This window comes from Alexandromys fortis, unplaced genomic scaffold (genome assembly GCF_014885135.2).
Source record: "Alexandromys fortis isolate MF-2015 unplaced genomic scaffold, M_Fortis_MF-2015_v1.1 scaffold_8_9099976_23576923, whole genome shotgun sequence".
Classification (NCBI taxonomy): domain Eukaryota; kingdom Metazoa; phylum Chordata; class Mammalia; order Rodentia; family Cricetidae; genus Alexandromys; species Alexandromys fortis.
Genome location: NW_026067899.1, coordinates 2613618 through 2636965, shown reverse-complemented (window position 1 = coordinate 2636965; position 23348 = coordinate 2613618). Strand labels below are relative to the sequence as shown.

General features: G+C 39.1%; 1 protein-coding gene across 3 annotated transcripts in view; it reads right to left on the bottom strand.

Moving 5' to 3' along the window:
* Window positions 1–23348, bottom strand: part of Tlk1 (tousled like kinase 1) — a 106670-nt gene that overhangs the window by 10058 nt on the left and 73264 nt on the right. For all 3 annotated transcript variants that reach the window (XM_050122046.1, XM_050122041.1, XM_050122055.1), the window contains 9 exons: window positions 22337–22447; window positions 22101–22237; window positions 17986–18174; window positions 14398–14464; window positions 6708–6805; window positions 4280–4361; window positions 1968–2149; window positions 1641–1810; window positions 1187–1322 (listed from right to left, as the gene is read on the bottom strand). In XM_050122046.1, coding sequence (XP_049978003.1) covers window positions 1187–1322; window positions 1641–1810; window positions 1968–2149; window positions 4280–4361; window positions 6708–6805; window positions 14398–14464; window positions 17986–18174; window positions 22101–22237; window positions 22337–22447 — 1172 coding nt within the window. The remainder of the gene's footprint in view (window positions 1–1186; window positions 1323–1640; window positions 1811–1967; window positions 2150–4279; window positions 4362–6707; window positions 6806–14397; window positions 14465–17985; window positions 18175–22100; window positions 22238–22336; window positions 22448–23348) is intronic.

The following is a 23348-nucleotide window of genomic DNA, read 5'->3' as shown; positions in this document are numbered from 1 at the left end:
GGGGGTGTGGAGGGAATGGGAGAAGGGGAAGGAGTGGGAACTTAGATTGGTATGTTTAAAAAAATCTAATAAATTAAAAAAAACTATTAACTTACAGGAGATTATAAGTTTGAGTGACAGTTTTCTTCAACAGGAAAGCAGTAGCTTCACTTTTATGAGTATCACATTTTTAGGCAGTACCACAGACAGATGATGATTTCCACGTGGTATAAAGTTGACCACACACATGACTTATTCCCCTTGAGGAAAGTGAACTCAGCATGAATCTGAGTAATGCAGGGAAATGGGCAAACTGTGAAGGTCCTCAACAGCCACTGTGCAGCTTTTATGCAGCTCTCTTCCCAGTAAAATCCAACTAACTTCTTGCTACTCTCATTTATTCTGAGAATTAGGATACTCTGTATTTTCTACTTTGGTGACCTTGGCAGTAAATGTGAGAAGCACCCAGAGTCCTGGCTAGTGGCACATAACTCAGCAAAAACTCGAGTCATCAGAGAGGGAGTCCCCGTCCTGTCTTCAATGATGGACAAAGACGAGGAAGTGTAAGCCAAATAAACCATTTCCTCCCAACTTGCTTTTGGTACCGGTGTTTCACAGAGGCAACAGTAACGGTACCTAAGTCAGCTATGTACTGATAACATTAAGGATGACTTCTACAGTCATGAATCGGTTCCAGCTAGATTTGTATCTACAGAAAGAGATTTTGAGAGTCAAATCTAATGACTAAAGTATGAGTTTATCTACAGTCTACAATTAATAGACCCTGTTATCTACTAGAACAAAACAAAACAACTAAAAATCACAAAACTTCTATAGAGAAGGCCTAAGGTTCACAGCTCTGACCAATGCAAGCTGGGACACTACATCCGTAAAAATACTTATTCAGATCATAATATCACTCAACATCATAGAAAAAAAAAAACTCACGAATTCCGACTCACCCTAGAAGTTTCTGGCTGCTATCTACTAAAGTTATGTGTATGCTGAACCATTCCTTGTGCACCTTTCAGCCTCTGCAGTTTAGAATGCAGAGAGGAAAACACTAGCAGAGGACTCTCCTCAATTCAGAGGCTCAGAATCAATGCCTTTAGCACAGTAACCTCAAAGAATGTTTGAAAATAAAACTAAATTTTCATAATGCACTGAACTAATTAAGTAGTCTTGATGTATTTACTAAATCATTTACCAGTAAGTGCCTGCCCCCTGGGAAGTCAGATCCATTCCGTCCACACCATAGCTATCATCATCCATAATCTTGGACAGACCAAAATCAGTGATTTTGATTTCTCCACATGCCGTTCCATCTACCAGAAGGATATTTCCTAAAAACCAAAATAGAATATTTTTAGTAGCACACACACATACACACCCATCTATATGAACGAAAGGATAATTTTTACAATTAAGAGCAATGTTTGGTAAATAAACATGTATCTGGGGTCTCATTATGTTGGTGCACACCTTCAATCCCAGCACTTAGGAAGCATCAGAAGGTAGATCTCTATGAGTTAGTCCAGCTCAGGCTACATAGGGAAACCCTGTTACAAAATGCAAGCAAAAAAGCAGACATAACCCCCAACTCCACTCCTGGAAAAACAAAAACAAAAACCTAACCCTGTAAGACAGGTTTCCTGAAATACCTGGCTTAAGGTCATAATGTATAATAGGAGGCTTGATCTCATTGAGATATCGTAGGGCATTCACTATCTGCATCACAATAGACCGAGCTTCTTTCTCAGACATCAATTTGTGCTGCTTCAGGTAGAAGTCCAAGTCATTGCCTTCACAGTACTCCAGCACAGTACAAAATCTACAGCAGAAAGGGAACAATCAGCAGAAATCCACACTGGGGAAGTGAAGAATCATTATCCAGTAACTGAGAACCCTAACAGAGAGATGAGAATATCTGCACTGCAGGGTCGGAAACAAAACCAGTATTCTTACAAGTTGAATCTTTGTTTACTTACGTATCTGTATCCAAGGAGAAGTAATCATAGAGTTTAACTATTCTGGGGTGATCCAGTTCCTTGTGTATTCGATACTCTCTGCAGGCATGTTTGTGGTAGTTTTCTTTCTTTTCGTCTCTCCAGCTTTTATTAAGCTGGTGGATTTTCACAGCAGCGTATCTTTGCTCATACAAGTCAAAAGCCTACAATTCAAGGTAGAACACAACCACACCGCACATCAATCTGCTGTAAAGATTTGTCAGTTGTATTGCTTTAATAAAATGTAGATTGGCCAGTAGCCAGGCAGAAGTGGAGGCAGGACGAGGACAGAAGAGTTCTAGGAAGAGGAAAGGCTCAGTTGTCATTTGTCACCCAGACACAGAGGAAGCAAGATGAGAATGTCTGGCTCATAAGAGGCACCAAGCCACATGACTGACACAGACAAGAATTATGTAGGATGTAAGAGTTAGTCAGAAGCCTGAGCTAATGGGCCTACCAATTTATGATTTAAGCCTCTATGTGGTTTTTTTTGGGACTGGGCAGGAAAGAAACCTCTGCCAACATCAATCAAACAACTCAACAGAATGAAGTTTTGGTAATATTTTTGCAACAACTACCGATCACCTAAGATGATATACAGTTCAGTGATATACTTAAATAAGACAGAAATGCCATGGTGATGAAGCAAAAAAGTAAAAATAATGTCAATTTTCACATTCAAGTTCTTTAAATGTGAATATTTTGAATCATGATAAAACAATGAAGCCAGTTTTCTTTTAAATGCAGGCCTGCTCCATTGCATGGGAAAGCTTATAGAGAGCAACCAGCAACATGAACACCTACGACACTTTCCTGTGTGTTGTAGGGAAGAAAGTATTTTTATCTGTCTTAGCAACTAAACTAATAAATTCTTTTCAACTTTAAAATTATTTTTATTTTATTGTATGGGTGTTATGTTATCTGCGCAGCTCTGCATGTAGTGCCTGAAGAGGCCAGAAGATGGCACTGAGTCCTCTGAAATAAGAGTTACAGATGTGAACTGCCCATGTGGATGTTGGGAATCTGAGACAAGTCCTCTGGAAGACCCCTCAGTGCTCCTGAATACTGATCCATTTCTACAGCCCCAGTTAATAGGTCCTTTTTTAAAAAAGATATATTTATGTATGTATGTATGTATGTATGTATTCAGTCAGTCAGTCAGTCAATCAGTCAGTCAGTATCCTGCCTGTAGGCCAGAAGAGGGCACCAGATCTCATTATAGGTGGTTGTGAGCCACCATGTGGTTGCTGGGAATTGAACTCTCTTCCAGAGAAGAGCAGTCAGTGCTCTTAACCGCTGAGCCATCTCTCCAGCCCCCTAATAGGTTCTTAATAATTCCAGAGGCATTAGACCACCCTGAGTTGGAGTTAGAAGGCAGATGTGCGCCTTCTAACAAGGGTGCCTGAAACTGAACTAGGGTCCTTTGGGAGAGCAGTGTGTGCCCTTACTGTAGAGCATTCTCTCCAGCCCTATATATTTCACACTCTAAATGCTGTTGAAAGAAAGCTTAACAGTTTAAGCTTCATCGTGCCTTATATGCAAAGATGCCTCTTTAAAAAGCACTTAGTAACTTCCATGTTTGTTAAAAGGTCTCCAGGAATCCCTACCTTACTAGCTTAAGCAAGGGAAACACTTCCTAGTTAGCTTCAGTTGTTAATTCCATACAGCACAAAGTTATCTGAAGGACTCTGCACTGGGAGATTGACTTGATTAAACTGACCGGTGGGCAGTGCCGCTCCGGAGTGTGTGGTCCTGGACTGTGTGCAGTAAAAGGGCAAGCACAAGCCGGAGTAACCAAGCCTGTGAGCAGCACCCTCCGTGGCTCTTGCTTCCAGCTCTGGTCTTGAGTTCATGTTTGGCTTCCCTCAGTGTATGACTGTAACCTGTAAGATGAAGTAACTGTTCCCTCCCCAACTTGTCCTGGTCATAATATTTGTCACAGTAAGAGAGGGTCAATGAGAACAAGAGTAAAGTGACTTGATGACAGAATTATAAACCTGTGAGATCACAGCAGAGAAACAGGGCCCCTGGGAACAGTGAGACAGAGTGCTAGTAAGTAGCAGCACCCTACAGAGGCTCAGGCTTATTTAGAGTTAAAATGGCTGAGAGGATAAAAGAGGACTATACAGGTAAGAACAGATCTTAGACCCAGGAGAAAAGACAACAAACCCCACCATAAGCCCTTTTGTTGTAATGAGACTGAGGATAAAAGTCAGTCTAAAACCAGTACACAAAAAGCCATGTGTTTTTTTAATCTCGCCCCCTCCATTAGCATAAAGAACAGTGACCATTACCTTATACACTTCACTGAAACCACCTCTTCCAAGAAGATGAAGCAATAAATATCTTTCATTTAACGTTGGATGATCTTTGAACCTTAAAAAGCAGAGAGGAAAAACAGCTATTTAGGCACATTAAAAGAATATAAGAAGTTTTGTGTGCATTAATGACCATTCCTGACTCTACTCCCAGCTGTCTGTTTCAGTCACTCTGTTGTTAATTTTGCACACTGGACAACTGGGCAGCAGTGTGCTCTTCTCTCTCCATCTTTCTACATAGTATCCCTGTGATAGCATCAGCACTTACAAAGTGTAACTGTAACAGCTAGCCACTAACAGCACCCTCTTAAAGACCATCAACTGTGCCCTATAGAAAAGCCCTTTCTTTTATTTATTTATTTTTTTTAAATATTTATTTATTATGTATACAATATTCTGTCTGTGTATGTGCCTGAAGGCCAGAAGAGGGCACCAGACTCCATTTCAGATGGTTGTGAGCCACCATGTGGTTGCTGGGAATTGAACTCAGGACCTTTGGAAGAGCAGGCAATGCTCTTAACCTCTGAGCCATCTCTCCAGCCCAGAAAAGCCCTTTCTTGAAAAAATATACTTTTATATTGAGTAATGAGTGACTAAGATTTTATAGTACTGACTTGCATTTAAATATAATTTATCAACTGATCTTTGTTCATGGTTTTATCTTAGTGTCTTTGAACTATTCATCAATTTTAAAAGTAAGAAATTTTTAAAAACTTGTAAAAGAAAAAACACAAGTAACACTTACCTACCATTACTAGTTTACCTTAACTGCTATATATTAAGTAATACATACTATCATTAATAGCTAACGTTTATCATACTGCTATCTATTAAGCAACTTACATAAGTTCATTTGTTCATTTCTCAACCCTGCTGTGTCTGTTTACAGATGAGGGGTCAGACTGGGAAAGCTGTCTGTACAAGGTTAGCAGTAATACTCAAAGTGCTTGGCAGAAACACAGTTTCCGAAATTTACACTCTGACAGTAACAGCTTTAAAAAGCCAAGTGTAAAGACACTGCATTTGTACAATTTACTAAAAATTAGCTGAATATAAGTAAGTTTTTCCTGAAAACTGTAGAAAATAGATTTCTGCCTAGACTGAGGCACATTATAAAACTAACAATTTACTTTATCTTAAATTCCCAAACCACAGCCACAAATACTGAATTTGATTTTCAAAGTCAGTTAATTTTAAATTTTAATGTGATAGAATGCAGGGTATTTTCTATTATGCTAAATTAGCGACCTGTGTTCATGGACTGCACATCCACACATGATCACAAGGTCCCTCTCTAAGCAAAGCATTCTCACTTCCCAAGGGAATACATACATACATACATACGAAGTCATGCAGCTTTATTTATTTATTTTTTTTTTTTTGGTTTTTCGAGACAGGGTTTCTCTGTGGTTTTGGAGCCTATCCTGGAACTAGCTCTTGTAGACCAGGCTGGTCTCGAACTCACAGAGATCCGCCTGCCTCTGCCTCCCAAGTGCTGTGATTAAAGGCGCCACCACCGCCCGGCGGTCATGCAGCTTTAAATGACATCGCTAGACTTCAAGATCAAGTGTCAACACACAAAGTTTTCACCTACATGCTAATAAATGAAGATCCAGTAAACACAGGTTATTTTAATGTGCCACAAAAGACACTCATTCTCATAACTGGATTTAAACCAGAGACTACAACTTGCAGTTCTTTCCCATGTCTTCCTACATTGTATGATACGTAACTTTTATAATAATTTCTCCTTCATTCCTGTAAAATTAATTTTGACATTCAGTCAAGATATAACTATAAGGTGACTACTATGTCCCAGGTACTCTCTTAGGTTTGATGACACAAAGAGATCAAAACAATAATCTTTTTTTTTTTTTTTTAAATTTTTGAGACAGGGTTTCTCCGTAGCTTTTTTGGTGCCTGTCCTGGAACTAGCTCTTGTAGACCAGGCTGGCCTCGAACTCACAGAGATCCGCCTGCCTCTGCCTCCCAAGTGCTGGGATTAAAGGCGTGCGCCACCACCGCCCGGCTAACAATAATCTTGTTAAAGAATTTTACAGGTTAAGGGGAGGAAACATAATAAATCAACAATAACAACAACAAACAGACAGTGACAATCACCACGAAAAATTAAGAAAAGGATATGAATGAAATGAGGTGGAGCTGAGACAGGTATTCTGTCTAGGGTGCACTTGCCGGGAAATACAAAGCAAGTCAGCCATACATTCAGATGGGAGTGAGAGTGATGGCGTGAGGAGGCAGCGGGGGAGCAGATCACACAGACGTCCAAGTGAGCAACCCTCTGGAATTCTTCTATGTGTACAGAGATGGCTGACCGAGAAAGCGTTTATGTTTTCCATGGGAGAGGAAAGGGGGCTGCTGTCACGTACAACATGGCACTTACTGTGAATTATCCTCATTGTTTATTCTCTTGAGCTCTCGTATGTGAAGATTCCTGACTCTTTCCAAGCGCTCCAGTTCCGCCTGGATTTCAGCTTCTTCCTGAAGATGAAGAGAGGAAATTGTAACAACCTCCGTTTACTTGTGATATAAAAGGACATTTTACCCATGTATCCATTTTCATGGCGAGCGAGAATACCGGTGTCTAAAGTTCCACTGAGTTAGAAGACCAGAGTGTTCTTAGAAGAGCATGGCCGATTGCAGGGCTCCTCCTCTACCTAGACGCTGTACCTAATGAAAGCCCACATTTATCCTGTACTCTGAAGAATCTATTCTGATAACAAACTAATAAAATAAGAGCATCTAGTCAACCACTATGTTTCCCTGGGCATTGTGGCACACACCTTTAGTCTCAGCAGAAACAGGCAGACCTCTGAGTTCAAGACCAGCCTGAACTACAGAGCAAGCTCCTGGCTAGCTAATGCTGCACAGTAAGACTCTATCTCAAAAATAAAGTTCTAATTCTGGATTTAACCACTAGCTAGCCAGATATTGAAAGCAGAGAGATTCTCTGTAGGCAGTTACAGAATAGAAGGAACATCAGTAAGAATAGACTACATTAAAGAGCAGTGGGCTTGGTGATCAAACACAAAATAAAAGAATATAGTTCTTCTCTATTCGAACCAAAAAAAAAAAAGCAACTGGCAATTTAATAATACACACTGTAATGGTTGACAACATCTTAAAACAATGCTTATGTTCTGATATGCATCACAAAAATCAAGTCATAGAAACAACATATCTCAATATTGGCTCATTAGATGACCTGCAAAAATACTACTTTCCAATATATATGGTTTCTTGAGACAGGGTTTCTCTGTGCAGCCCTGTTTGTCCTTGAACTTGCTCTGTAGACCAGGCTATCCTCAAACTATGAGATCCACCTGTCTCTGCCTCCCAAGTGCTGGGATTAAAGGTGTGTGTCACCACCATGTGGCACTTTCCAATATTTTTAATGAAAAATAAGACCCATGACCACTTCAACAGAACAATTTGTCTCTTAACAAACCTTAAGCACAAAAATGTATCTTATTCATAATTTGTCTCTTTCGGCAACACAATATTCCCTGGTTTATGAGTTACACCATGCCCACTCCACTCTCTTGCCCTCCAACTCGTGTCTCCTTCTACTTCCTCTTGAATTCATGACCTCTTCTTTAATTACGAGAGAGTGCGCTATTTACTTCAAATTTATCCTTATTTTGTAGATATAGGAAATATAAACCAATAGAAATATGAACCAACAGCAAAACAAGTATTGCCAACACAGAACAGGTCTGACTTTATCTCACCTGTCACACCTGAGTGTGACTGTGCAGATGGGAGGGGAGGAAGAAGATACAAAAGCTCTGGAATTCATAGCTACAATCTTTTCTGGCTATACACAACATTGTTCTAGTTTCATTTCCAATCAGGACATCTGCCATCACTGATGGGAACAGTCTGTCTTTTCTGAATGTATTTAGCTAGCTCAGATACCTCCCGTCCAACCTGTTGTTAATGTCTACTGATACCTTCCTCTTCCTGACTTCATTTCTTCAAGAGAGAAGGGTGTGTGGTTTGTGTTTGGTTTACTCTCTCTTCAAATGCACAAATATATAGACTGAAACTTTTAACTGGGCATGAATGCTAAACAAGACAGGTTTGTTCCTCTGCACACCTCTCTATTTTATATAAACAAAGCAAATCCCTTTCTAAGCAGCTGCAAATAAATACATGAATCCCAATGGCTGGCAAATATAGTATTTAGTATTATTACTCTATACTGTTGTATTATAGGGAAGAATCCCTTAAATATCAACCAGGGTGCTGACACTGTCTAGCAGGCAGTGTACAGAACATGGTACGGTACAGTGCAGTCCTTTCTTCTAGTTTTCCATTTTCTATGAGCCCTTTTCAGGATACTAATGAATACCCCTCCCCCCCCAAACACACACACACACACACACACACACACACACACACACACACACACCCTGGCTTTTAAACAGCATAAAAAGAGTTAACTTTCTACTCGACAATAGGAAGGGGTCAGCCCTAACACACTCGGTATGTGTGCACATGTGAAAGCACAAATTTATAGTTTTGACTGGAAATGGCTAGTGGTCAAGAAAGTGCTTTCCACTGTGAAACAGTGATTTCTAGCTTAAACAATTCTGCTCTAAGTGAGGGAAACTCGACTTGCAATATTAAAACAGCAGCAACAACAAAAAATAATGTGTGTGCATGCATGTTTGTGTATGTAACATAGCCTAAGCTGGCTTGAAAAATCACTGTGTGGTCAAGGATGATCTTGAGCTCCTGATTCTCCTTGGAGTAGTTAGGATGTACTGCTCTACCACCTGCTGATGCTAGGGTTATACCCTGGATTCATGTATGTCAGGCAAACACTCTACCAAGTGAGTATATCCCCAGCCCCACAAAAATGTTTAAATCCTACTGCTTAAACTAGCTAATTAATACAAACACCAAAGGAAGAAAACTTTACCTCTAATTTTCCCTTTTGGTAAGTGGCTATCATCTACTGCCATGTCAAGGGTCTGATTACAAGAACCAGACTGTTCAAAGTTTCTGGTGTGGAGGAGGTGGACTATAAACAAAGGAGAGCTTCCATCTACAGCTAGTTCCATGCTCGCAGCTGGAACTTCAAAATCTACTCATTTCTAAGTAGAAAGAAATAGTAAGGACAAAATGTCAACGAAGAACCCCAAAGTGCTTCTCAGTACCTCTCTTGCCCAAACACAGCCAGAAGCCTCCTAACAGTCTTTCTGGGTTTCACTGTGATCTTCTCAAACAGTGCATTTTCTACCAAAGGTCCCCTGAAAACGACTGCTCTTGCAAGAGCAGAACCCTGTATTACAGCGTACAGACACATAATGTGCCCGTGGTTGGCCTTAAGTGAGAGAATCTTTAGATTTCTTTTGATTATGGCTACAAACAGAAGTGAACACAGAGATCTAAAGATAAAGCTGTCCAATATTATACTGCTCATTATTGTCACTCAATACTAAAATGACAAGAAATGTCACATATGAAACTTTTTTGATAACCTGGATGACATGAATATTCTAAAAAGGCAGAGAGAGACAGCAAAGCTGGTTAGGAGTGTGTGGAGACAATTCACCTAAAACCAGCGCCCTGCATTCTCCACTGCGCAAAAGGCTCGCAGGCAATCCAGTCTTGTCCGTTTCAACTGGCTGCATGTTCCACTGTCAGGAGTGAGAAAAGAGCTGTGAGCTTGTTCTCAGCCTGTAAAGAGTTCACCATGGAGGTTAGTACTGATGCTGCTGCTGCCTGTCACTGCTTGTTTCTCTTTGCAGGTGCCAATATCCTCAGAGAACAGGGTGTCAGTGGCAGAGTTGTTGCTACACTGTTATCTCTTCAGAACGAGGCACAAGGAGAGATGAATGCCACATCGCAAGGAGCAGAGGAGAAAGAGAGAAAGAAATGGTGTCAGGTGGCATGTTGGATGTGATTCTGTTTCAGTAGAGACTGAGGTGACTGTCAATTGCTTAGCTGATTGCTTCAGGCTGATATCCTGCGTCTGCTAATAATTCCTGCCTAGCACTATTTCAGTTACAAACTGGTTATGTCTCCCCAATTAAACTTCTGACACTTAAACCAGGTCAATCTCAATCTCTCTCTCTCTCTTTCCCCAATCATTCCTTTACTATTTACTATCTGATACCAAGACACCAAACTTCCTAGCATTGTCTTCAAATAATCACATATTTAAAACATATATCTGAAAAGAGAACAGTACACATCTTTAGTCCCAGCACCTGGGAGGCAGAGGCAGGCAATTTTCCATGAGTTCCAGGCCAGTCAAGGTATATAGTGAGATCCTGCTCAAAACACCCAGCAACAGAACAAAGAGCAATTATATCCACCATATGTTCACACTATAACTTATGGGATTAGCCACTGAGAAGGAGGCAGTGAGAACCTAACTGGCTTGTTGCCCATGGACTGTGTTACTCCATGTAAAGCATGTGCTATTCAGAAAGCTAAAGCTGATGTTCACTTGAAAGAGTAATTACAAGCTGGGCAACTCCCAGCACATGGGAGGCAGAGGTGGGTAGATCTGAGTTCAAGGTCAGCCCAGTCTACAATGCAAGTTTAGGATAGCAAGGCCGATAAAGAGGAACCCTGCCTACATGAACGGTAATATTGTGTAGTTCTGTTGACATGGGACTGAGAATCATCCCTTCACAGACAGGGTAAAAAGATGAACACTTACAAATGTATGAGCAATGGCCGCGTAAACTCCTACACCTTACAAACAGTAAAGCACTTTCTGTGCAGAGTGCTGAGGCTGGAACCCAGGCCTCATAAAGAGCCGGAGTCTTCTGTATTTGGGGATTTTTTGATTTTTTTTTTTGGGAGGGGGTACAGTGAGGAGGCATAGGTTTCACTGTGTAGAGGGTGTTTGGTGAGTCTCCCCCCCCCCTTCAGCTACCTATGTTCTGGGAATACAGGAGTCTGCCACCATACCTGGCTTAAGAATTCTTGATATTCTGAGAGACACTACAGTGACTTCTCCAAGCCCAGAAAATAAACCAAATACTAAGCACTTACAGAAACTACATTTTTGGAGGCAAATTTGATTTAGTTTAAGCCACATACTCCGGAAGGTTCCTACTTGACTTTTATCACACTTTAAAACTTTATTTTCTAAGACTACAGAGTAGCATAGATACACATAAACATTATGATCTAGTCCATAGTAAATAGGCTTCTCTATACTGTTTACCTCTCCAACTAACCAGCATATAAAATGCATATGAAGAGATCATGAACTACATCACACCACAAATTATCCATTTTAATCAGCAAATGGATCTTCTACCCTAAATTCTCATGGTGTCAGATTTCTTAACAAGGAATATACTTGTAATTTAGGGCTAATGAACCTAATATAATCCTACTTTATGTTAAGAGGAAGGCAGAGTCATGTACACCATGTAGCCACCAGAGGGGGAAAGATGCCAGCTGGAACCTAGCTGGTAGGCCACAAACCTCATGGTAAAAAATAAAATAATGAAAATGGGTTAATTCTATATGTAAGAGCTAGCTAGTAATATGCTTTAGCTATTAGCCACACAGTATTACAAATAATACAGTTTCTGTGTGATTATTTCGGGAGTCCAGGCGGCCAGAAATGAACAAGTGGCCTTCCTACAACAGAGGGGGGAAGGAAAGAGCAGAGAGAGATGCCCTTATCTGACCTGTTATTTACTCAGCAGGTTCCACAAACATCAAGTGCTCACAGATCAGAATAGACCCAGCCTATTGGAGATGCTATGCACTCACAGCTAACGTGCGCTCTGCCAGCTAACAAACCCAGGAGCTTAGTTACCGATAACAAAGAATTTTCTCATGAACCAAGCCTAGTCTTTGTGTGTTAACTCTCTCTCATTCTCTCTCTCTCTCTTCCCCTCCCCCTTCCCTCTTTTTAACATAACAGAATGACCTACTTTCTAGCTGTGCTTTAGAAACATTTTTAATACAAATTAAGTTACTGCTTATTACTTTCTAACTGAACAACTAAAACATAAATACCCAGTTGTAAGCAGCAACTCCTACGTAGTCAGTCTCTAAGGTGACATCACTTGCTCAGTTTTATTATCTCTACGCACCGCCAGCAACTGCCTTTATAAACACATTCATTCTCATCCAAACCGTCTCTGAGAAGAGAACTCTAAGTACGTAAGACTCTGCACTGTGAACTGATACTTTCCCCAGGATATTTCATGGTGGAGAACAAAATAGATAGATAGATAGATAGATAGATAGATAGATAGATAGATAGATAGATATAGACAGACAGACAGACAGACAGACAGACAAATAAAGGAGAGTCAGGGATAGAAGATGTTAGAAATCAGACTCATAACAAATTTTATATATAAATGGGGAAAAAGCAAAGAAAATGATTATAAAGAGGACAGTTATTAGAAAAGAATAAGTAAATAAGAAAAATGTAGTATCTCAAACAGAGGGAAAGAGGGCAAAGGGGGTGTCAAATGCTGAGGTAGTCTGAAACAGTGTACAAATACCATCATGGAAGGAGACATGGAAGTAGATGTTACTTGAAAAAACTAAAGCATTGTTCAGAGACCAAATATTTTCAAAGAACATTAAACTCAACCATCAACAATAATCTAAAAAAAACCCAAAAAAACAAAAGAATAAACCCTTCTTTGAATGCTTTCAAAGTTGTATTTTCTTAAAAAAAAAAACTACTGAAGAATGCTGACTTTAACTGCTATAAAGTTTGATTTTATCTAACAATAAAGAATATCATTATTAGAGAAAGAGTGAGCTCTAAGTACACCTTTACTAGTACAGCGACTAAGAATTCACTCAGCAGCGGTGTAGTAAGTAGCAGGCAGCCTCAGTAGCACCGTAATTAAGGATTTCCTCAGCCACAGCATAAGCAATCAAACACACAGTATCCCTTTATTATCAAAGACTGGCCAGATAACACAAACGTTTCTGTATTTAAACTAAAGCACTAAAATTACTTGTATGTTCATATGTGCATACACCACACATAACCCAGCACAAGTGTAGAGGTCAAAGGACAGCAGCCAGAACCATTGTGTTTCTTCTATCATGTAGATCCTGGGTTGCCAGGTGGTGTGGCGGTAAGCACCTTTACCAGCTGAGCCATTTCACTAGCCCTTAGTGAATTTTTATATGGGGCATCGATCAATCTCCTTTCAACAAAACATCTTATTGTGGACACACAAATACTTGTGACTCTCCTGCACTACAGATGCCCTCCTGCCTCACAGTTCATTAGGAGGTGCACTATGGCTACAGCTCTATCTACAGTTCCATCTGCTATGGACAATAGACTGTAGCTGCACAGGCATCTCGGAGACCATGGGAAAACTCAACAACATAACAGAACAGAAGGATGTCAGGGAAACAAGAGAGGGTCACAATAAATCTTTTTGATGTTCACGTAATTTAGGGTGACGGTTTCTGCGCAGTGGCACAAGCAAATGTGGCATGGTGACAGTCACTAGAGTTTTCTAAAGCTCTAACCAAGTGGCATATGGGAAACATCTCAAACAGGGCTTAGTATACAGTTCAACAGCAGCTGTGTCTACCATATGGGGTCCTTGGTCCTACCCTACTCCTCAGAGATGACTTCACAGACACTGTCTTCCCTTAGTTCAGCTGTAGCTTTATGTCAATTCTGTATTTTTTTTAAAAAAAAATTAAATAACTGAAAAGCAGGAAGCAGGATAAAACACTGGCAAGACGTAAATTTTGGGTCTGTTCATAACTTCATTTTGAAAGGAAAACGATCTGTACTCGTGTTTGGAAATGAGTTTCACCAAACTCAGACCTATGAAAACAAAGGACTGACTACAGTTTCAAAGTTTACACGCAAGTACGAAGTGACACAGTAACAAAAACTGAACAACACACAGCAAACCCATTCAATTGTATCAATTCATACGAGATCATTTAGGTTATAACAATGCCCCACTCATGAATTTTGATAAAAAACATTTAAACAATTAATACTGACTAAATTAAGAATTAAGCTGAATAAATTAAAAGTTTTCCACACGCTGGACAACAAACTATAGAGACCCAGCATGGGTTGCACATACCTTTTTGAGATGTCCTAGTCTAAGCTTGAAAATTTCCTCTTGTTCATGATACTCTGCCAGAGTCAGCCTGCCAAAAGTGAGATTTTAATTCTACAATGAGATTAATGCTTAGTACTTTCTTAAAATTAAAAACTAACAAAACATGGTGAAAAATATTCAACCAAATACAAATGTTAAAATACTGATAACTTGAAGCCTAAAACATGGAAATCCTTGGGCTAAAAGCTAGACTCTGTCACAAACCAAACAGCAGAAGGAACTGCTGCAATGCACATGTGGATGGAGCGAGGAAAATAATAGCAAACAGCTTCTGGATGTGCTGATATGCTATAGGTACAAGTTTACCTACTAACATAGTTTCCTAGTCTTAAAAAGTATGGCTTTAGGGCTGGCTGGAGATGGCTCAGCAGTTAAGAGCATTAGCTGCTCTTCCAGAGGTCCTGAGTTCAATTCCCAGCAACCACAGGGTGGCTCACAACCATCTGTAATGAAGTCTGGCATCCTCTTCTGGCCTACAGGTACACATGCAGGCAGAACACTGTATACATAATAAATAAATGCATCTTTTAAAAAATATGTCTTTATCACAAAATGACTCAAAATTTTGTTAACTATGTAAAATTTTAAAAGCTGGTTATATAAAGGAACACACTGATTTCTTAAAAACCTGAATAGCTAAAACTTGGTATTTTGAAACCAAAGTTAAAGCACGGTTTTTGAAGCAAGATCTATCATGAAAAATTCCAAAACTCCAACGCATACAGATTGCCAGAGTTTTTTTTCAATCCATCTTTTCAAGGGATGGATATTACTATCTTACGTTTGCAGGCTTCTAACTTCCTTAACATTTATGATTACAGCTATTAAAAATAACCAAAGTTCTTTAAATACTCTCTTCAGGGAATTTTGCATATACACAGTTTAGGGTGTTCACAGATGCCAATTTCAGAGGACCTGAGTTCAATTTCCAACATGATAGGCAGCTAACAACCCCTGTAGTTCCAGCACCAGGGTAGTCTGATATTCTAACCTCTGCCACATGAGGTATATTCTCTCTCTCTCTCTCTCTCTCTCTCTCTCTCTCTCTCTCTCTCTCTCTCTCACACACACACACACACACACACACACAAAGGAGAAGGAAATAAATGTAGATAGATCAAATAGTCTAATGAATCAGGCTCTCATTCATAGTAACAGCAAGCAGACAATGTTAATAATCAACAGCTTTAAGTCACTATAATTTTTTATTATGTGCCTTAACGTGATTTAAAAATTTACCCTCTTAAGCAAGTCAATTTGTCATGTTACTTACCAAATCTTTTACGCATACATAAGTGGAAACATATAGCTCATTTCTTCCCATACAAATTGTACCCATAATTAATTATTAACTATAGATAATAGGTAGGTAGCTTCTATTACTTATTATAGATAAACACAAGCTTATCTATTTAGGAGCTTTAAAATGTTCCTAAATAAAGCTATCAGTAGGTTTATGCTCATTTTTTTACTTTGAAAGTAAACAATTTAAACCTGGCAATAACTTTCCATAGTGAGTGAGTGAGAATCTTTGTTTTGTTTTGGCCCGGGGCCTCACCATACAGCTCTGAGAAGCTAGGCTGGCATTAGATTCAGAGGCCCACTTGCCTCTGCCTCCTAAGTGCTGGGATTAAAAAGCATGTAACGATAACTTACAAGTATTAGAGTTAGGTAACAAAAATAACAGAAACCAGCAACTATTCATTTTAAAAGAAACTTATCATTCCATGTTTTAAGGATATTGTCCAAGCAGGAAAACCAACCTGAAGCCTCAAAGTTACACAACACAAACTACAGGGTTAGTCAGCCTGCTAAGAGGTGCGCGCACAACTCCTCTGATCATTACAATCCAGAAAAGGTTTACTGGATATTTCATCAGGAGCCATGCACTGATTTAAAAAAAAAAAAACAAAACAAACAAAAAAAGCAGCTAGCATTTTTAAGAGGACAGCATGGAAGATGGAGGAAATGAGACATAGTTTGTCTCAGAAATTCAAGTAGGAATACAGAAAACATTTTTAACACGAAATAAACAGTTCTCCCTAAGATCAGGGACAGGACAGGAGGCCCACTTTCACTACCATACTGGAAGAATAGTCAGAAATATACTGGAAGTAAATAAGAAAGAAATATATCCTAACTGTACAGAAAGAACTAAAGGTATCATCACAGATGACACAACTCTACATGGTTAAAAAAAAAAAAAAAACTAAAGACAAGCAAAAGAATAAAAAACCCGATTAAAAATATATAAAATAAAAAATAAATTCTGCAATGCTCTAAGATGTGAAAGAACACATAGAAATCATCGCTTCCACATACTAGAAACAAACAGCCATAAATGATAAACAAACAATCCCCATTTCAACAATACATTCAACAGTATTCAAATTAAGTTTAAATCAGTTAGAGTTTTTTTTTTTTTTTTTTTGGGGTTTTTCGAGACAGAGTTTCTCTGTAGCTTTGGAGCCGGTCCTAGAACTAGCTCTTATAGACCAGGCTGGCCTTGAACTCATAGAGATCCTAGTTAAAGACTTTTATATGAAGAACTATAAAATACTGCTGCAGAGTTAAAGGACCAGGAGTCTACACAGCAGAGTTAAAAGCCAAAACTTTAAGATAGCTCCTCTGCTGCTAAATATGACTCCAAGTTGTTTTTTAAAAATAACAGTCACTGGACTAATTACAGCTGAAAATTAGAAATGACTTGAAGAAATGCTTTTAAGATGGATTTTGAAGAAGCCGGGCACGGGTGGTCTGGACAAGCAGTATCAAATTTTTGGAAACCAGGGGGAGGAGCACAGTTTGAGCCCTGAAATGCAAGACTAGCCTGGCAGTAAAGGGAGATAAAGACGAAAGCAAAGGATTCAACAAAAATCAAAAAAGCAGAGGTAAGAAAAAAGAAGACAAAGATTAATGAATGGAGAACATGCAAGAAGATGGGGTAAAAAGTGCAGAAGACACAAAGCAGGTCCATTTTATGTGTGGAGAGACTGGTTGGAATTACCATGTGCTTGTAATGTAATGAGGGCTTTGTTCTGCTTACTGCTTTTAGAAGTCATGGCATGGCAGGGGTGAGGGTCAGGGTATTATCTTTCAACAAAGGAGAACATAGCTCTGCAAAACATCTTCACCCACACAAATTTTTGTACAACATTCTAAATTTTCTATAATATGCAACTTTTTAAAGTACTATTATCCTTTGAATGACAAAAAGTAATCGACACAAAAAATTTAAAAAGCCAAACAGAACAGACACAACTATCTGCAACTACCTGTGAACTGAGCTCATGGGTCTGGAAAATAATTGCAAAGCACTTCAATGCTCATCAATTTTAACACTAGATTGGTACCGTCAACTGACTCAGACACACAAAAGGAGTGGATCCCACTCTCCACTTACAAATTCAAACTTGGAGCTAAAGGTCAGAGATAACTTTTCAATTAACATCTTTTCTGACTATAATTATTTTTGTTTGTACAGTATTAATTATGAATAACTGCTAACTGTTAACAATGTTAAGAGAGAAATTTAAAACAGAGGCTTACAGCTGTGGTAAATTTGGCCTAACAAAGGGATCATTTTCTGCTCCGTTGACTGCCTTGTTTTTTCTCTGTTTTGGTTCAGAATTGGTAGCAGGTGCCTGAGAATTATTAGCTGTGGGAGGTTTGCGTTTGGCGAGAAGTTTCCTTTGCCGTTCAATATCTTCCCTTTGTTGATTTACCCATTCTTGTTGTCTGTGTGAAAATAAACAGAGTCATATTAATCTCCCATTACTTTCCACAATTAAAAATTGGAAAAATACATCATAAGAAACAATCACATAATTTAAATCTGTATTCTTTTGGTTCCATTCCTTTTTAAATTTTTAAATATTTACTTAATTTATGTGTATGAGTGTTTTGCTCATTTGAATTTTAGACAGGACCTCAACGTGTAGCCTTGGCTGGCCTGGAACTTGGATGGCCTTGAACTTACCTCCCAAGTGTTGGGATTAAAGGCAAGCACCAACACAACCAAGAGTGCTCTCTGTATATATACATATGTGCATTGCAAGTGTGCTTGGTTTGTGTAGAGGTCAGATGAGGAGAACAGTTCCCCTGGAACTGGAGTTACAGAAGGTTGTGAGTCATCGCCTGCATGCGAGGAACCACACTCCAGGTCCTAGGTCCTCTGGAAGAGCAGCCAAGAGCTCTTAAGAGCAGCGCCATCTCTGCTCATCACACTCTGTGAATCAAAATAAACTACAGGTCTCACTTCACACAGTCTTCAAATGAAGTGGTGTCCCCTAAATCTTTAGACAAGTGTGTGGCCACACAGGATTTCACAGCATCTTGTCTTACTAACAAACACCATTCCCCATTCCCACAGACATTTCCTTGGAATGAGTTTGGTTAGTTTGGTCTGTTAGTAAGATTCTGTTAGATAAATGAGCTAAAAACAAAACAAAACCCAAGCCTCATCCAATGACAGTCTGGGGTAGATTTTAAACATGATTTTATCACTCAGCATTAATATTTCTAGAAAAGCTTATAAAAAGGCAAGTGAAATTTTAATATGAAGTGTTACTTTCTTAAAAGAAATTATAGTAATGCAGTTGACGTTCTGAAATAAAATAAAACTTGACCTTAATGGAGAGGGGAACTGAAAATATAAAGAAAAACAGCAGGAAAATTACAAAATTGAAAACTTTATTTATGAAATTAATACAAATTTATTAGCACTTCCTACTAAAGAATCTAAAACAATTTTCCAGAGAGTTTAGATTCTAAAAACTGACAGATATTATGTCTAATACAGAATTATAGGCTGGCCATAGATCTGTAATCTCAGCATGTGCATAAATTATTGGGGCAAGAGGTCATAAATTCAAAAGCAATTTAAGTCACAGAGCAAAATTTGCACCAAAAAGTTGGAGGAACACGAGTGGAGGTCAGAAGCACATATGTAGAAGTTGAGAGTCTGTTCTATTTCCACTGTGTAGGTCCCAAGGACAGAACTCAGGTCATCAGGCTTGGTGCAAGTGCCTTTACCTGATGAGTCATCTCAACAGCCAATAGAGGAACAACTTGCTCATCCTATAACACATTAAGTTTATTCTGACAGTAAGAGTAACTATGTTCCTTTCAGGTCTCCCACCATGTCAAGACAGAAAATGTTACAGCTCCACATGGTCATGCTACTGAGGTTTAGAGCAAGCCCAATGTTTTGCCCCATCGCACACCCTCCAGAGCTCTGACTTCGTGACTGAGTGTTGGTTTGCACACATTACTTTTCCCTTAGTGGGGAGGAGAGCTAAGACATGAGAAAAAGAATCAAGAACCAAGATAGAAATTCTGCAAGAATGATATGTGAGTTCTGTTTCCATTCAGATGTAGAAGCAATTGAACGTGGTATTACTTAATGGAAAGTAAACTTGAGGAGGAGCAGGGAGGGATGTAGAATGGCACTTGTCCCCTATGTGGGGGCCTTTCAGTCAGATACCCAGAATCCCAAACAAAAACAATCAAAAAGTAAATTTTAAATGTATTTCAGAACAGGTTCTAAGTATAAATAAACAGCCTAGTGGTAAGTTAAAAAAAATGGGACAGATACAGTGGATACCTGGTTATTCAGGATCACGTCTGGCTCATAGATTTCTCTTCTCATTTTCTAACCACTTTGGGTTATTAACAATTAATGTGAACATCCTGTAGCAATACTCTGTAATCCGCAATCAGTGTTCATCAGTAATATGCAAAGTAGTCAGCATATACAAAGAATTTTGTTCTGAGAAACAACTACTGGCTGTAATAATAATATTTTGTTTCTTAAATTACTTTTCTATTATGAGTATGGGTGTTTAGTCCATATGTATGTATGTGTGTATGTATATGTATATCACATGCATTCCTGGTGTCTGCAGACACCAAAAGAGAACACAGGATGCCCTAGGACTGGAATTACAAATGATTGTAAACTGCTATGTAAGTGCTGGGAATTGAACCTGGGTCCTCTGGAACAGTATCCAGTGCTCTTCCACTGAGCCATATCTTTAGTCCCTAATATGTGCATTACTGTAAGACAGTCAGGATGGAGTTCAGTAGCAGAGATTCTAGCTCACAAAATATTATTAAGGTTTTTCATCTCAAATCCATTTCCTGCTCTCTAGTTTTGCGTTCAGTATGGTAGCTCAAGTGTCAACAATACCTGTGCATCTAGAATATCTGTACATCTTAACTGTCAAAATTTTATCTTCCTCCCAATATTATTTCTGTATTATCATCAAGTGACTCAGTACCTCAATTATGGTCACATATACCACATATTAACAACCTCTAACTAGCCACAGAATTAGACCCCACATAGATTAGGTTTGTAGAGATTCTTTCATTGTGATAAGCTAATACCTAGAACAGCTGTCTCCAACAAAAGTTCAATACACCATTGAGAGTCAGGGGGCAGGACAAGGCTATTTGGTGAATATATGTTTGAAACAGCAATACTAATACTAATCTGACACGATGTGAAACAGGCTGCGTCCTTGAAAAGTCAGTGGAGACACTGACACCACTACACTCCAGGATTTTACATCAAAGCAAAAAACAAAAGACAGGATCATGGTCCTAGCTCCTAGACACACAAATAGCCAATGCACCCTTACCGATCACCATGTGAACTTTAAAAAAAAGTGGCAACAATTTCTTTGTTTTACAGTTTAGCTCTGAAATGCTAGTCATGTTTGGTTCAACTAACGTGTGAGGTGCCTGTAGCTGAGGCAAGAGAAAAACTCTTCTCCTAAGGCACAGACATCAGGGAGATCTTTACCACTTAAGGAATGGGGGAATGAGACAAAAGTAAAAAGGTGGGCACAATGGTATGTACCTATAGTTCCAGAACTCAGAAGGCTGAGGAAGGAAGGTCAGTTAAGTCTAGGAATTCAAGAGCAACTCGAGCAACACAAGGGCCATTAAAAAATAAATTCCAGGAGACAGGGTCACACATTTTTCAGTCAGCATAAAACTTCTAACCACTTTTTTCTTTTAGTAGTAGTAACACACACACACACACCATCACCAATAAAGCTAGGGGGTTGTTTTTACTCTGGAAAATCAAGTTTAGAGAAAAAGAGGGCTGAACAAGATGACTCCGTGGTGAAGGGCTTGCTGGGGTATAAACACTGAGTCTCAGTAAGAGACCCTATCTCAAAAGACAAGATGGAAAGACCTCTGGCCCCCACACAAAATGTTCAAAAAGTTATTTTACTTAAAAGGAAAACACATTGTACTCTTTAGATGAAAGCTAATTATGTAAGAATTCTGTTACTTACTGAGCTGAGTTATCTGTTATTCTTTTTATATGTGCTAAGTTTTATACAATCAAATAGTAAGGAGATGCTGAACAGAATTCCAAATTTGTAATTCTTTAAAGTAGTAAAAATCCAAACTACTAATTTGTAAAAATGCAACATTGGGGGCTAAAGAGGTGGCTGAAGGCTTAAGAACACCTATTACTCTTTCAAAGGACAAGAGTTCAATCCCAGCATCCACATCTGGTGCTTCAAAGCTGTCTGTTACTTCAGCTCTGATGCCTCTGTCCTCCACAGGCCTCTGCACGCACGCGCGCGCGCGCGCGCACACACACACACACACACACACAATTAAAAAATGTAACCATCACTAACTTCACAAGATTTTGAAAAGCAAAACCATCTGTCCACTGCTCAGTAAAGGAAGCGCCGTGTCTGACTGTTGTAAAGTGCCCAAGGCGAAGCCGATCTTGCATACTCTTCTCTCTGCTTGACAATTTTTCTTGTGTACTCTGAAAATGAGGGAAAAAACAATTACATTCACTTGGATTTTAAAAGCATACAAGGCAAAGGAAGGTACTGAGGGAAAGGAAAATTTAGTGCTAACTCACCTTCTCAATAAGAAGTTTCTTACTCATTGATATGCACTTATTTAATCGTTCTTTGTATTTTTCAAGTAATTTTTGTTGATCATCTATTTGCCGCCTGAGATCACAGTTGGCCTACAACATGAGCACATATAGCAATAGTGTATATGAGAATCTTAGTAATGGTTTTAGTGTTTTGAATAAATTATATAGATAAGATAAACACCAAAAGTCTATTTACTATTAAACATTAATTCAACTGCATAGTAGAAAATACAGAAAATTTATATACACTTTCTAGACATTTACACATATATTCCAAGTTATATAATTTTGGTTACACAATGTGAATCTAAGTCCAGTCTCTCTCTCTGTCTCTCTCTCTCTGTTTTTCAGAGAGAGACGGGGATCTCTGTAGCCCTAACTATCTTGAAACCTACTCTGTAGACCAGGCTGGCCTCAAACTCAGAGATCTACCTGCATCTGCCTCTGAGTGCTGGAACTAAAGGTGTGTGCCACCAACACCTACCCAGTTCCCTTATTTCTAAATGGAAGTAGTATAAAGCAGCTAAAAATAAAATGTGGTAGATCATGTGCGTCACACATTTAAGAGAGGATGTGACTTTCTTCTCTCACACGACCTGGTCTCTCACAACACTTTCTCTACTAAACCGGGACAAGAGTGTAATTTGTTGATCAATTAACTACTTCCAGCCTGCTGTGAATAGGATACTAATTCTGTTCGCTCTGCAGGCAACTATAGGCTCAAAGAGGAGAGGCCTCTCTCTAATTCCAGGGAGTCTGACTAGTTTGCAATTATAGGAAGAGAATTACTCTTGTGGTCTGCCCAGATAACCCACCCCACAAATTTTCTGAAACACAAGGTCTAGAGGAGAGCCTGGGAATTTCACTTTCTCCAGCAATGCTGCCTCTGCTACTGCTAGGTACTAACTAAGATCCACAAGTCTAGGCCATTCACACAAAAACCAAAAGGCTATTACTTTTGTTCTTTCCAAAAGTACATTTCTATTTCGTG